General features: G+C 40.7%; 1 protein-coding gene across 5 annotated transcripts in view; it reads left to right on the top strand.

The window, feature by feature from the left end:
* The window catches only part of EPHA6 (EPH receptor A6), a 564,169-nt gene that overhangs the window by 423,149 nt on the left and 127,850 nt on the right, over positions 1-13,170 (top strand). For all 5 annotated transcript variants that reach the window (XM_080374572.1, XM_080374573.1, XM_080374576.1 and 2 more), the window contains 3 exons: positions 3,943-4,051; positions 8,257-8,327; positions 11,842-11,967. In XM_080374572.1, the coding sequence (XP_080230698.1) occupies positions 3,943-4,051; positions 8,257-8,327; positions 11,842-11,967 (306 nt within the window). The remainder of the gene's footprint in view (positions 1-3,942; positions 4,052-8,256; positions 8,328-11,841; positions 11,968-13,170) is intronic.

Raw genomic sequence — 13,170 nt, 5'->3', positions numbered from 1 at the left:
ACCATCTCTTCCCGCCTACCCAGCGAGGAAGTGAAGAAGCCTCAGGGTATTTCCCTTCAGCACAGAGAGGAAGGAAAGTGCAGTTCCTCCTCCACACACCTGGGTGAAGAACTCAGAGAGGGACTGAGACAGGGCAAGGATGTAAGGAGTAGATGGTGGGGACAGAACCGACTCCAAGCTGGATGCAGAAGGGATTTCTGGGCACAGTTTAAGCAAGGAAGCTGGAATGATGAAATTAGACACTTCAAATGTCATTGTGGGCATCTAACCCCAGGTAAGCATGAAGAGTAATGGGACTGAAGAGTTTATCTGGGTAATACACTTCTGGGTACATGTATGATACACACTGCAGTTGTAAAATCAAATTGCCACTTTGACTAATCACATTAGTTGCAGCAACAATGTGTTAAAGAGTTTTGATACCCAAACATAATAGAATACTATCTAATCATCTACTGGGATAAGTAAGAAATCCTCGTTTTTCCTCATCTTATGCTGCTCATTTTTTAAAACCTGTTTTTTGTCAAAATAAACTTACTGAGCAGACAGGCAGAGAGAAAGACATACTGCCAGACAAAACAGCCAGCCCAGTTAGATAGATACTAAGCTCCCTTACGAGTCTTAGCACTGCTGGTGGTTTACATATTCCTGTTGCACCAGCACATTCTCGCCCCCTTGCTTATCAACCTCAACTATGGAATGCAGTGTGGCCCCATTCGTGGTACAGCCACATCCATCCCTGTGATCACAGAGCCACTGATCACCCCTGCACTGGACACATTAGCGCGGTGCACAGCTGGCAGATACAAGACCATGCATCGGAGACTGTAGAGACAACAAAATCTTGATTTTAGCTCTATGAATGCTGGGCATGTCTAACAAATGAGATTCTGGGAAAAGTGCTGTGTACTTCTATGATTAAATGCAGCACTCTAATATGTGCACACAAGGAGATGAACTAAGGTTGCAGGGGCTTGTTTGGTTTTGCAACCTATCATAATTGTTTTTTTAAACTGAGTTTCTCAGTCTTGCATAATCAAGAATATTCCTGAGGAGAAGCACAGGGCCATATACCGATATGCCCAGCTGATGGAGAGGAAAAATGAAGGAAGAAAAAGCAGGAAACAAAAAAGATTCAGGAACATGTACAACAGAAACAAGACATGTAAAGGCTCTTATTTACAACTTGGACTTTAACTTAAGAGAAAGTTGAAGAAATTAGAAAAGAACAGAGAGATGGAGGGACATGCTGAATTTAATTTAGAATGGTGCAATGCTGTAAAAATTTTAATTATTGAGTATCCCTGATTACTCTCTTCTTGCTGCCTAGATAGTGTTTTATGGAACCTTTTACCTGCATGTGAGCCTGTGTGTGCGCATACACATGTGCTTATATATGTGCTGTTCACTGCACTGTGCCTTTATTGATTTCTAGAAAGATCGCTTCAAGAAAAAATAAATATTTCCATCATTTTACCTTACCTGCCTCTCTGTCAGTTTTTAACAAATCCACTTTTTCCAATTATACTTCTCTGTCATTTGCCGGTTTTATCTGACAAGTAAATTAAGGTCATCGGGGAGCGTCAGGCCTGAAAGCCCTTTACAGTGATTTGGCTACTTGGGGAAAAAAAAAAAGAAATCTCATGTATTGGACTCTGGCACCTCTGCCAACATAGTAAAATACAAACGAGAAACAGAATGATCACTTTTTATGTATGTTCGGTCTCAGCTAAAACTCGGATTGCTTAGGGATTGAAAGACCTAAGTCAGTCCGGAATTTCTCCCCTTCATGAATTTCTCCCTGGTTCCTAATAGGAAATATATGCCATTAAACTGATAGATTGCATTCTGGTTTAGCTAAACCAGCAAAAAATATCAGCTCGATTCAGCAGAAATGATCCAGGACACATTACTTTCTTCATCTTGAGAGCTGCAGAGGACTGCTCTGGACCATGGAATCAGTCCCTACATTTGCATCTTTAATTCTCATGAAGAAAGGCCCTGGGTTGTCTCCTTGGCAATGAATGTCTATTGAAGCAGACAGCTAATTTCTCTGAGCTCATGGTTTGCTTTTCTCCTGATCAATTCACTATTTTTGCACACTCCTTTTTTGTATTAAAATGAGATAAAAAGAAAGAAAGAAAAAAAAAAAGAAAAAAAACAACCTGAGGGCTGCAGCTTGTCCTCTCACTTCCATTTGCAAGGATGGGCAAGATAGACTTATCTAAAACCTCCTCCTCCATTTACACCTTCAAACTGTGCCTGACTCTAACAATCTTTACAACATTTAGCACAACCCCCTGCTAGTCTGAAAACAGTATTCAGCATTTCATTTGGAGAGCCTGTTGTTATTGGCATTGTTACTTGTGTGGCATGATATTTGTTCTGCTGTATTTCTCCAACTAAATCTGACTCTGCAGAACATAATGCAGTGCTAGAATCCACTCCCATAATATCACTAGATACCATTTTGGAGATTAGCTATTCAGTGAGTATTTGCTACATCATTTATTGGAAGATGTATATATTTAAATTGTCTGTGGAGAGCTTATGAACACAGATACTGAATGACTTGTAATTTACTGCCTGTGCATATCTCCATTAAATTATACGGTCAGAAACCTAATGGCTGAAATTTAACAAGTTGTTTTTGCTGAAAATTTGACATAAACTATTGTTTTTATTTGCTTTACTACTTTTACAAAGCCAGTTTACACTGCTAATTTCTAAACCACTCATAAATATTATTTAGAAGCCAAATGTTTTTCTTGGAAACAGCATTTTATGAGGCTTTGGGCAGCAATGTGTGCATTGTAATGGGTTTCATCAACTGCAGAGTGAGAGAATACAGCCTGCTGACCTTTCTAGGCAGCAGCTTAGGTGCTTTCCCTAAGTTTTAATCATCTGGTGCCTAAAGAAAGCTGAAGATTTTGCTCACAGAACCATTTGCAAGTTTAAAAACTCAAAGCTGCTTTCCTGAGAAATCTAAAATTTCTTTTCTTTCCTACATTTCCTACTCTTGCCAGAGGTCATTGAATAGAATTACTTATTCTTCTTTCAGAACAAAGTGGCATTTCTCATGGAAACAGAAAGTTAGGTAAACATGACATAGTAAAATGTTCAAGTGTAACTAAGTTTAAGAAATAAAACTTTGGAGTCACAAAACAGGAGATGATAGAGAAAAAACTGAGCCTAATTATTTTTCTGCTTATGTAATACTTGGAAAGTGAGGACCAACTGGACTGGACATAGTACTTTGTTAATGTAAAGTTTTTATATTATACAGAATAAATTAATATAAATAGCAAGTGTCTAGAGACTGGATAATTTCAGTTGATCTTTTTTAACTCCTAAACGTCATACAAAAAGCAGAGAGAAAAACACAAGGTGTAAGAAAATCAGTCTTTTCTTTCAACTATAGTGTTGCAAATCACCAGAGCATGTTATAGATAAAACCATACACATTTTGTGACAATAAAACTAAACACCAGACATACAAAAGGGTGTGTGAGGCTACACATTAGGTGTGTTTTTTCTGCTTTGCTGTCTCCTGAACCCAGTTTCATCTCTCTTACATACACAGCCCTGCTGCTGGCTTCACTGGGACAGCTGGACGGAAAAAAGTTCTGAATTAGATATAGGATTAATCTAAATAAAGCTAAAGAAAAAATATGTTCTAGTTTTGTGTCCAAAATCCTGTCACACTCAAACTTTTGTAACTTGCAAGTGTCTGATAATGCCAGCTCCTCATTTTAAAAACTGTAAACATCTTCTCCCCTTCATTGTAGTTGGGATATGGATTACCGTTTTTCACTTCACAGGCATGTTCGCATCTGACGTACAGAGTAATTGCAACATTCCACCACTGAAGTGTTATCACCCTTTCTGCAAGAACCCTGGGTGATGGAACTTCAACCTCTTTTCTTTGTGCTTCTCTTTCAGCTTCGGATATGGCTGCAGAGCAGGGACAGATTCTTGTAATCGCCACTGCTGCTGTTGGTGGATTCACTCTCCTGGTCATCCTCACTTTGTTCTTCCTGATCACTGGGAGGTAATTAACACTACAATGGTCTCATTGAGTCAGGGTCAGAGTCATACAAGCCTAAGAATTTAAGAGTAATAGTTAAGTCATTAAACCATGTTTACAATGCTAAAATAAGGTTTAGACATAGTGAGGTGAAAATCCTCTTTGTTCAACACTGCTTATACTTGTAGTTCTATTGTGAGTGTTGTTTTTTTTGTAAAAACCCAGTTTGGGATGCTAAGCAATTATGTGAAATTGGGAACTAGCTTGGCTATTTTTAAAATAAGTTTCTGGACCTTTTGCCTACAGAGCAAGAATTTAAAAATACAATGTACCTGCATCCCCAAGGCTCTGACATTAGAAGACAAAAGCCAAAAAACCTATGGTATTTTTTGGAAAATCTTACAACTATCCGTTGCAAAGCTTTGAAGGGTGTAACCTTAGGATTTTTGGTGTCTTGGCCTTGGCAACGTAGCTTGCTAAAGGCACTGAGTGAACAATTCTTCAATACTTTTCCGACCTTAAATTTGTTTGGAAAAATCATACACAATTATGTATCTATTTTATATGCACTTCCAAAATTATGTATGTATGCTCATTCCTGCATCTATTAAGATAAAATACAGGAATTATGTAATGAAATTAACCCAAGGAAAACTTTACTCCAAAAATACTCAAAATTATTCTATGGCCTGTGATACCACTGGTGAACAGAAAATAGCTTTCTGAAGGTCCTGTTTTATTGCTTTTGGGCTTTTCTTTTTTTTTTTTTTTTAATTGCATTGAAGATATGCCAATTAAATCTACATTGCAGCACTACTACAGGGGAATTCACCAGTCTGGACAATGATTATTTTTTGTAACTACCCTGATTCTTTACTTACAATTCTTTCACTACAGTGCTGATTGTCATCCTTCCTTCAATTGATGTGTTGATCAGGATCAAATAATGACATTATGGAAACTGGATCAGAAAAGCATTTTGATTTGGGTGGGCAGATGCCACGTTCAATTACACAGTGAAGGTTTTTAGGGAACTCACAAATTCTAATCGGACATGCTAAAAAACACACATTGAGTTGGAACATCAGTCCTTGCTGGAGCTCAGATTCCCATAGGCGTAGCTGCTTCCATGCTGCCTTGTTTCCTTTTTCACTGAGCTTCTGTGTGTCTCCTGTGGGATTTCAGGACTTTACCTGCTTCCACCAGGAAGCAAAGCAGAATTTAAGAGGACAAAGGCATTATGTCCCCATCTCCTCTGTGAGACATCAGCGGCACCACGGTGCTGCCGTGGATCGAGAAAGGCTAAAAGCAGACTGGTATGTGCAGAGTGTGGGCCTTCGAGCCAAGGAGTTGGGCTCAAGCTCCTGCTGCAGGCTCCGTAGGGGCTTACGTGGGCTCAGACCCCTGTCTACATTCTTCCCCTATACACTCTTCTCCATAAAACAGCCGGTGGATGACCTCTGTGTGAGGAATGGTCTCCGTGGAGTTTCCTTCTTGCCCACCTTGGGGCCAGGAAAAATCCAGAGCTGGGATGGGAGGCCGCGCTGTTCCTGTCCTGGTTCAGAGCCTGCGTTTGTCCTTAGGGAAAACACATTACACTGACCCCTCTGAACGCGGTAACCGTCACCGCGGGCAGGGCTGGTATCGGTAGGCGGTGCTGCGGTTTCAGGTTTGTAATGAAGTTTCTGTTTTGTTGGTGTAGCATTACCTCTAATTTGAAAATTAAGTGGAGTCCTATCAGTATAGGCTGGAGGTTTTATTTGCAGTACCCCAGCAACCAAATATGGCACTACAGTAGCTGCCATTATGGAATTAATGCTCGGTCTGCTAAATAATAAAACCACTTAAGTCTAACATTCTGTTGAAGTTAATGGGAGCAGTTAACACTGGAACACATTGTGACCTTAGATAATCTTAGAAGCTAAGCAAATATTCCTGTGATTACTACAAACACTGACAAACAGTAGGGTCTTTCAGAAGAGAGAGGAATTACTCAAACTTTCGAAGAAAATGATCGTGTGGAATCCTGGAACATAACTCAAACTCTTCCTTTAGAAAAAGCTCAATAAACTCAGGAATTAAAAAAAATTTATGGAAATAGATCTATTTCTGCATTTATTCCTCTTGTCTCCTAATTTTAAGGATATCAGAGATTCTCTTAGCTTCCTAACATCTTACTCAACGGAACCATTTCAATTATGTAAGATACGATTTCATTTTGAAGTGCTGTTTAAATGCAGTGGTAAGAGTGTATTCCACAGAAGACAGAACAAGAAAATTTTAAACAAATACTCAATTTACTCTAGGACTGGAGGCAAATTTCTGTTGGAAAAACGGGATCAGTACCCTGCAGACGTGCTCTGCTTCACTGTTTAGAATTAACAATTCGATGAGCTGTGGAGTCGCAGGGCTGCTGATGAGCCTGTTGACAGCGGAGAGGCTGGGTTAAGTGAGCACCTGCCTCGGCACTTTGCTGAGCGATTACCCACCGAGAGCAAGGAAGGAGCGTGGCTGTCGACTGCAGGCAGAAAAATGAAAGCGACGGAGACTTGGAGGCGCAGGATGCGCAGCAAGATGGGGGTCTTGGCTAAATGCCAGGCAACGCAAGCTTAAAGCTCAGTGTGATTTGTTCTTATCATTACAGAAATCATTCCTCCCTGATTGTTCTGTAGCTAGCGCTAACGGGGAAAGGGGAGCTGGAAGACTCCTCTGCTGGTGATTACTCGCTGGCTTCTGTAGTCAAATTGGGGCAACATGCATACTTAGGAGGACTGGACAGGGTTAAAGCCTTGTTTCTTTGACCTTTCCCTTGTGTAAGAACTTGAGTTCAGTGTTGTTGGCAGTTGGCATGCTACAGAGCAGTAGATCGGGTCCTAAAAATGGCACTGGCATATTTAGTGGTCCCAACAGCTGGTGTGCAATTTAAAGGTTCCAACCAAAGCTGAGAAGCCACCGGTTGCTGTTTCCCTCCATAAGTGTATATAACCATGAGCTTCAGAAGTTTCTGCCTTCTGGTGTTCATCATCACATCTGTAGCAATAAATGAATTTTTGAGTGTTCCTACTCTGCTTCAGTATTTCATATGAACCATTGAAATGAGGTGGGTACATTCACATTTTCCTCATGTCTCCATTGTTAGCATTTTACTGGATAAACAATCTATAATTATAGTTTAGTTTAGTTTATAAGGCTGGTAATGAACACACAGAGGCCAGTCGTTTCTTTCAAGCTGGTCTTGAAACTGAATGTCTGTACAGCGATGCACATGTCCGCACGCACTGCCGTTCCCCACCAGGGTCAGTGCCTCACCAGCCCTTAGCCCAGATTTCCCTCTAAGTCATACTTCTTAAACTCTTCAGTGAGTGAGAATGAGCTTTAAGACCAAAAGCAAGTATTTTGGGGTTTCTTGATTGAAACAGTTGCTCCTATCATGTGACCCTCTAAATCAGCATTAACAGTCCCACACGTAGGCAGTAGCCAGGCTGGGGGGGTTCGTTACAGGCAACCTGAGAGCTTGCCATGTGGCAGTTTTCTCCAACACACCCTTGCACTGTCAGGTAAGGTCACTAACAATTCACAAACGTCCACAGTTTTGTGTTGTTTGCCAAGGATTTGCGATTTTATAGCAATCATACAATCATATGTTAGATCATCATATTCATATAGGAGGCTACGTATTGTTTATCGTATAGGATAGCTGCTATCTCAGAAGAAGTCAGTGCCTGGCTCAGACTGAACAGAGCTACTCAGAAAAGAAAGGAAAAACAAAGCAGTCCTGGTGGGAAAAAATATTTCCTTTTTTCATGAAACATGATGAAGTCATAGAAACTATTACCTCATGAAGAAAATATGAGCTTTTTTGACCCTATGGATATGAAAATTAATAAGATATTTAGTAAAAACCAATGTATGCAAATAAGAATGCAGGGAAATGATTGATTAAAATACAAGGATTCTTTGGAGGAGTCGAACTTGGAAATAAAATATTGGATCAAGCCTTGAAATTAAGTAGTCATTTTCATACTAATCATTCAACCATGATTTATCTTTATTTGTATCTAATCTGTTTGTAGTTCTTCATGCATATTTCTCTCTTTAGATTAATAAATAAATGTATATTCCAAATGCAAAGATTTTGGCTTTCATAAAAGTGCAGATAAAACTTTATTTACCTTCGGTTTATGTATGACACGTGTTTTAATTAAAACCTCACTTGTTTTTCTCAAAAGATGCCAGTGGTACATAAAGGCCAAAATGAAATCTGAAGAGAAAAGAAGGGCTCATTTGCAAAACGGACATTGTAAGTAGTTCAGCACTGAGTTACAGAGTATCTGTATCACGTTTTAAATGAAGAATGTTCATTGTTTTCTCTACAGCTTTTGCCCTTGATGGTTTAGTCTGGCTATTTGAATAGTTTTTTACTTTCTGCACCCTCAAGGGTATTTATTTCTATATTCTCTTGAACAATTTCACTGAATTCACTCTAGTTAATAAGGTTTTTTGGTATTCTATTAATACTATTTATCAGTTTTTCAGGTATATTTCTTTGAATTCTCAGCTGGTCTGGACCATATTGAATTTCTGCCTCAAAATTCCTCTCTTGGTTGCTATGTGCCTCATTTATATCCAGTTCTCTTTGGCTCTAGGGATCTTCACTTCCAGCCACCCAAGAAATTAAAAGTGGAATGTGGTGTCTTCCCTCGTGTTCTTGCTCACTGATCAGTACAGTGAGAGAATATCCTGGCAATGTCCCATAGGCAGTATATTCGTTTATTTAGTTTGGTTTAGCTACTTAGTTTAAATTGTTAGCCTTACTGTTATGTTAGAGTAGATATTTAAAGTCTTTATTCAAAGAGTATTGGAAAAAGGGCACTAACTCTTTTGCCATTTCTTGTAACATCCCTCAAAATACTATGATCAAGGCAGAAGATAAGTCACCAGAAATAAAATCATTTTTCAGGTGACACCATTATATCCAGCCAAGTGACTCTTTCTGTCAAGGAAAAGGGCACAGTTCCCCATAAAGGATACTCCCTTTGAAGATTTGTTTGTCATTTGTTTTCAAATATGATCAGAAAGGAAAGACGACAGAAAGCTTTCTGCTGAAAAGTTTGATATACGCCTCGGAGACCGTGACTGCATTTGGGAAAAGCCTCGCTCAGTGTCTTTGAGGCCAGGGTGAATGATGACTGTATTTCATGTTGACACGTAGCTTCATCTCAGAGGCTTCTCATTCATTTGCAGTTATCTCAGCATCAGACTGGAGGGGGCAAGTACTCATGTGTGCTCCATAGAACTAAGGATAAACAGGAGTTTCTGTGATTTGCCCTAACAGCTATAGACTGGATTGCCGGCAATACTCCCTCCTTTACGCTTAGCACCCAGCACCTCCAAAAGTGCCTCCGTCATGTTAGCGGCAATCTTTACCTGACTGCTGAGTGCCTATAGATTTGGTATCCAACATCTCAACTTGAAACAATATGTGGGGCTGCAGGGTCTCTGCTGTGATCAGTATAATGGTAACCTCTCCTAGACTGGCTGAAGCTGTTTAAAAAAAAGCCTCGCTGCAAACCCTGCACTGCTTAGCGTCACCTCTGCCCAGATCTGTCATGTCCACATTTTACATCCTATGCTTCTGCTGCGTGCAGAAGAAAACCATCTCCTGTTCATCCTTCCTCTCTCCCTTAGGAGCTCTCTGTGAGTCGGAGGATGATTTCAGGAAATAAACCCTTTGAAGGGACTTAGAATGGGACCCGTGATCTTGCCAGTAATATGACATCCCATGATGTCTGGTGTCCTCCCTGTTTCTGTATGGTGCATGTACTCTCTCAGCAGTGGCCCAAATGGCTGTTGCATACTAATTAATGATGCCCAGCCACACTCATGTGTCCTGAACATGTATGTGTTCTTTACCTAATGCATTTAGGTTCATCAGATAATGAGCTGCTTTAGACTCAGCTACGAAATGGTAAGAGGAAGAAGGCTGAGAGGTACTTAATTATTTTAAAAGAGGTTCTCTGGACCCAGCTGCAGTACCCTCCTCTTATCCTCATAAGTTGATGCATTATCTACATCAGCTTCTGTTAATGGATTGAAAGTTTTCCAGAACTTAATCACTGCATGGCAGCAACCTAAAAAAATTCCCATACAGATAGTCCAAGAGAAACAACGTAAGTTCTTGGATGTGCTGTACTCAAGAACACAAGGGATATTAGCCACGCCAGAAAATGATGGCTTGCTGGAGCCTGCCAAAGCAATCTGGCACCAACCCACTATTGCCATGGCCATCTCCAAGGAAGCAGACACAAATTATCGAAGCCTTGTAAATGGATTGGGATATTTTTGTTCTCGTCTTGCACCTGGCTGTCTGGTTGTTCCAGCTGATCAGAAGAGAACAAAGCAGCACAGTCCTCCAGGAGCCATCCTGAGAGAAAACGATCTCAAAGATTGGACCCTTTTGGCAAAAGGATTGTTCAGGCATCCGCCCACAAACGAAAGGAGTGAATTAGAAAGCACTGTTTTCAAAGTAAAGGACAGATTGCCTAAATTGCCCAAGGAGCAGCAAAGGGGAATGTAAACTGTTTTGGCACTAATCACTGTTAGTCCTGAGGATCTGCTTTTCCCCATATCTTTGAACCCTCAGTTTGACATCCCTGTAGACACCCTTACAAGTGACCAGCTCAGAGCTCATATTTTCTCTCATGACCTGCTGCATTTTCCAGGTTTACCAGCTGTACTTGAAACATTCGTTAAGGATGTGAGCTAAGTGGAGAGACTCTAAGGAGCCCCTTCAGACTAAAAGACTAAACAGCATTTTGAAAGAAAATGCTTACAATAAAAAAAAAAAAAAAAAAAAAAAAGGAATTTATCTTACCCAAAATAGTATTTTCTTTAAAACTTAGCTAGGGCTGTTATTTTTCCCTATGGAAAAGTTTCCAGAAACTTTGTTGACTTCTAAATTTTCCTGCCTGAAATGCTATACCTCAGCAGATGTTTGTGTTCAGCTGGGACAGAGACAAAAAACAGCTTAAGAGTTTGACACATCTTATCAGTTGAATACCAAAGACTGAGTTTTCTAAAGGCATTTGGCTTTTTGTTCCTGTGGGACAGGATAAACTCTGGGACCCGTGTAGACAGCCAACACAACAGTAACTAGCGGTATAAATAACATTCGGAGCGCCTAATACTGTATTTCCACCATTCTTTACACTAACACTGGTTATCAGTTCTCACTGCACGCTGAAGGGATATTTAATGTAACACTGCACTGCAGCAGCCCTCAAGAAGCAGCCATGCATTCAGTCACCCGGAGCATCCCAGGAGATCCGAGCAGGGGGCAGCAGGAACCTGCTTACAGCTTCAGCCATGGCTTTTGCAAGTTTTGAGTTGGCAGAGGCCCATCCTCTGTCTACGGAGTCATAACACCCAGCTCTTTAATGTCTCCGAAGCCTCACCTAAAACAGCCACTTGAAGGACAAGAGGAAATGTTTTCAGTCTGTGTTCGGTCAGTCTTTGAAGGCCCTGGTGCTGCCAGCAAATGGGGACAACTCATGTGGATTCTGCACTTGGTTTCTGTGAAAATGGTGGCAAGCATTAGTAATTTGGGGTCGTTACGCTCTTCTTTTGGGTTCTGAAATATTAAATGTGGAAGATTTAATATATTATTTCCAAAACTTGCAAGTGTCTAGTTAAAAAAAAAAAGGGGAGGGGGGGGGGGGGGGGGAGAGTGTGGAGCAGGGAGAAAATACCATGTTGTTACAGTACATGAGTGTCAAAGAATTCTTGGTTCCTAGTATTCTCTCCTTTTCTTGCAGTACGTTTCCCAGGAATCAAAACATATATTGATCCAGACACGTATGAAGACCCATCTCTTGCTGTCCATGAGTTTGCAAAGGAGATAGATCCTTCAAGAATTCGTATTGAGAGAGTTATTGGGGCAGGTAAATGTATACCCACTTTAAAAATGTCTGGGCACGGAAAAACTGCTTTTCTCAAGTCACCAGGATAATGCAGGTGGTCAAGTATAGTACAAAACAGGGGCATATTTCTCTGACAGCACCAGTTCACTCTCCAGTGTGGTGGTCATGAAGTATTACATTTGGCTAATGTTCCACATGTGGGTGTATTCAAATAAGGAGCTCCTGAGAGGCAGATTCTCCAAAGTGATAGGTTTATCCCAAATCTTTTTTAGCTTTATCATCTTTTTAGGCAGGGTTGGAGTTTTAGTTGGGGTTTTGTTTGGTTTGTGGTTGTTTTTTTTTTTACTTTGTCCCAAATGTACTCAAAGCACCGTGTCACTCAGCATTTGCCATAGCTAGTGTCACATATTGTTCTCTGTCACTGACAGGGGGATTAGATCAGAGTCTCTTTCTGGGAGGAGGTAAGATCAGAATATAGAAGGCTGAGGAAAAAATATTCTCAGATAGAAAATTGGAGGAGGACAAGGGGGAAAAGGAGAGGCTGGCTTGGGACAGGCTTTCCTGTAGCTGTGCAAAGAAGGATCACTGGCAGAGAGGGAAAGGAGGAAGATCTGATGGGAAGGTGTAGATGCAGAGGTGGGAAGCAGGATGAATGAGAAAAATAGCAGCAGGATCTCCTGTTACATCCCTGTCTGTCCAAGTGTGTGGTGGGGACACCTGAACATTTGTTTTAGACCCTGTTCTCATCTAGGGGGTGTTTACCTTCAGTTCAGAACATCACATGGGGGATAGAGGCCACTTCACAGCTGTTTGAAAATAAGTGTCAGAAGAATCCTGTATGTATATTGGCCTTTTGTGCTAAAGGTGATAACATGCCCTGTGTGTTTTTAGGGATCTTACCCTTTCCTAATATGCAATGCTTATAGGCATGTCTGTCCTGTGCGTTGTTATCCTCTTGTCTTAGCATTGGTTTAATTGGCAGGTTTTGCTACTCAAGAGTGCTGTGTAAGTGTTCCCACACCTTCACTTTTGGAAAGACTTTTTAGGAATAGAGGCTCACGGTGGCTGCTGTCCAGAGTTCACTAAAGGTCCTGGTGGCAGCTCAGTGGTGACAGAAAATACACTTTTGGGGTTAACACAACAAAAGTGAAATACTTGTAAAGATCAGAGTCTTGTAAAACCATTGCATGTAACTTGTGTTCTGACCATCTAGGGTGGATGGCA

The sequence above is a fragment of the Falco punctatus genome (assembly GCF_963210335.1).
Source record: "Falco punctatus genome assembly, chromosome: 2".
Lineage (NCBI taxonomy): Eukaryota > Metazoa > Chordata > Aves > Falconiformes > Falconidae > Falco > Falco punctatus.
This window is presented reverse-complemented; position numbering and strand designations above follow the sequence as displayed.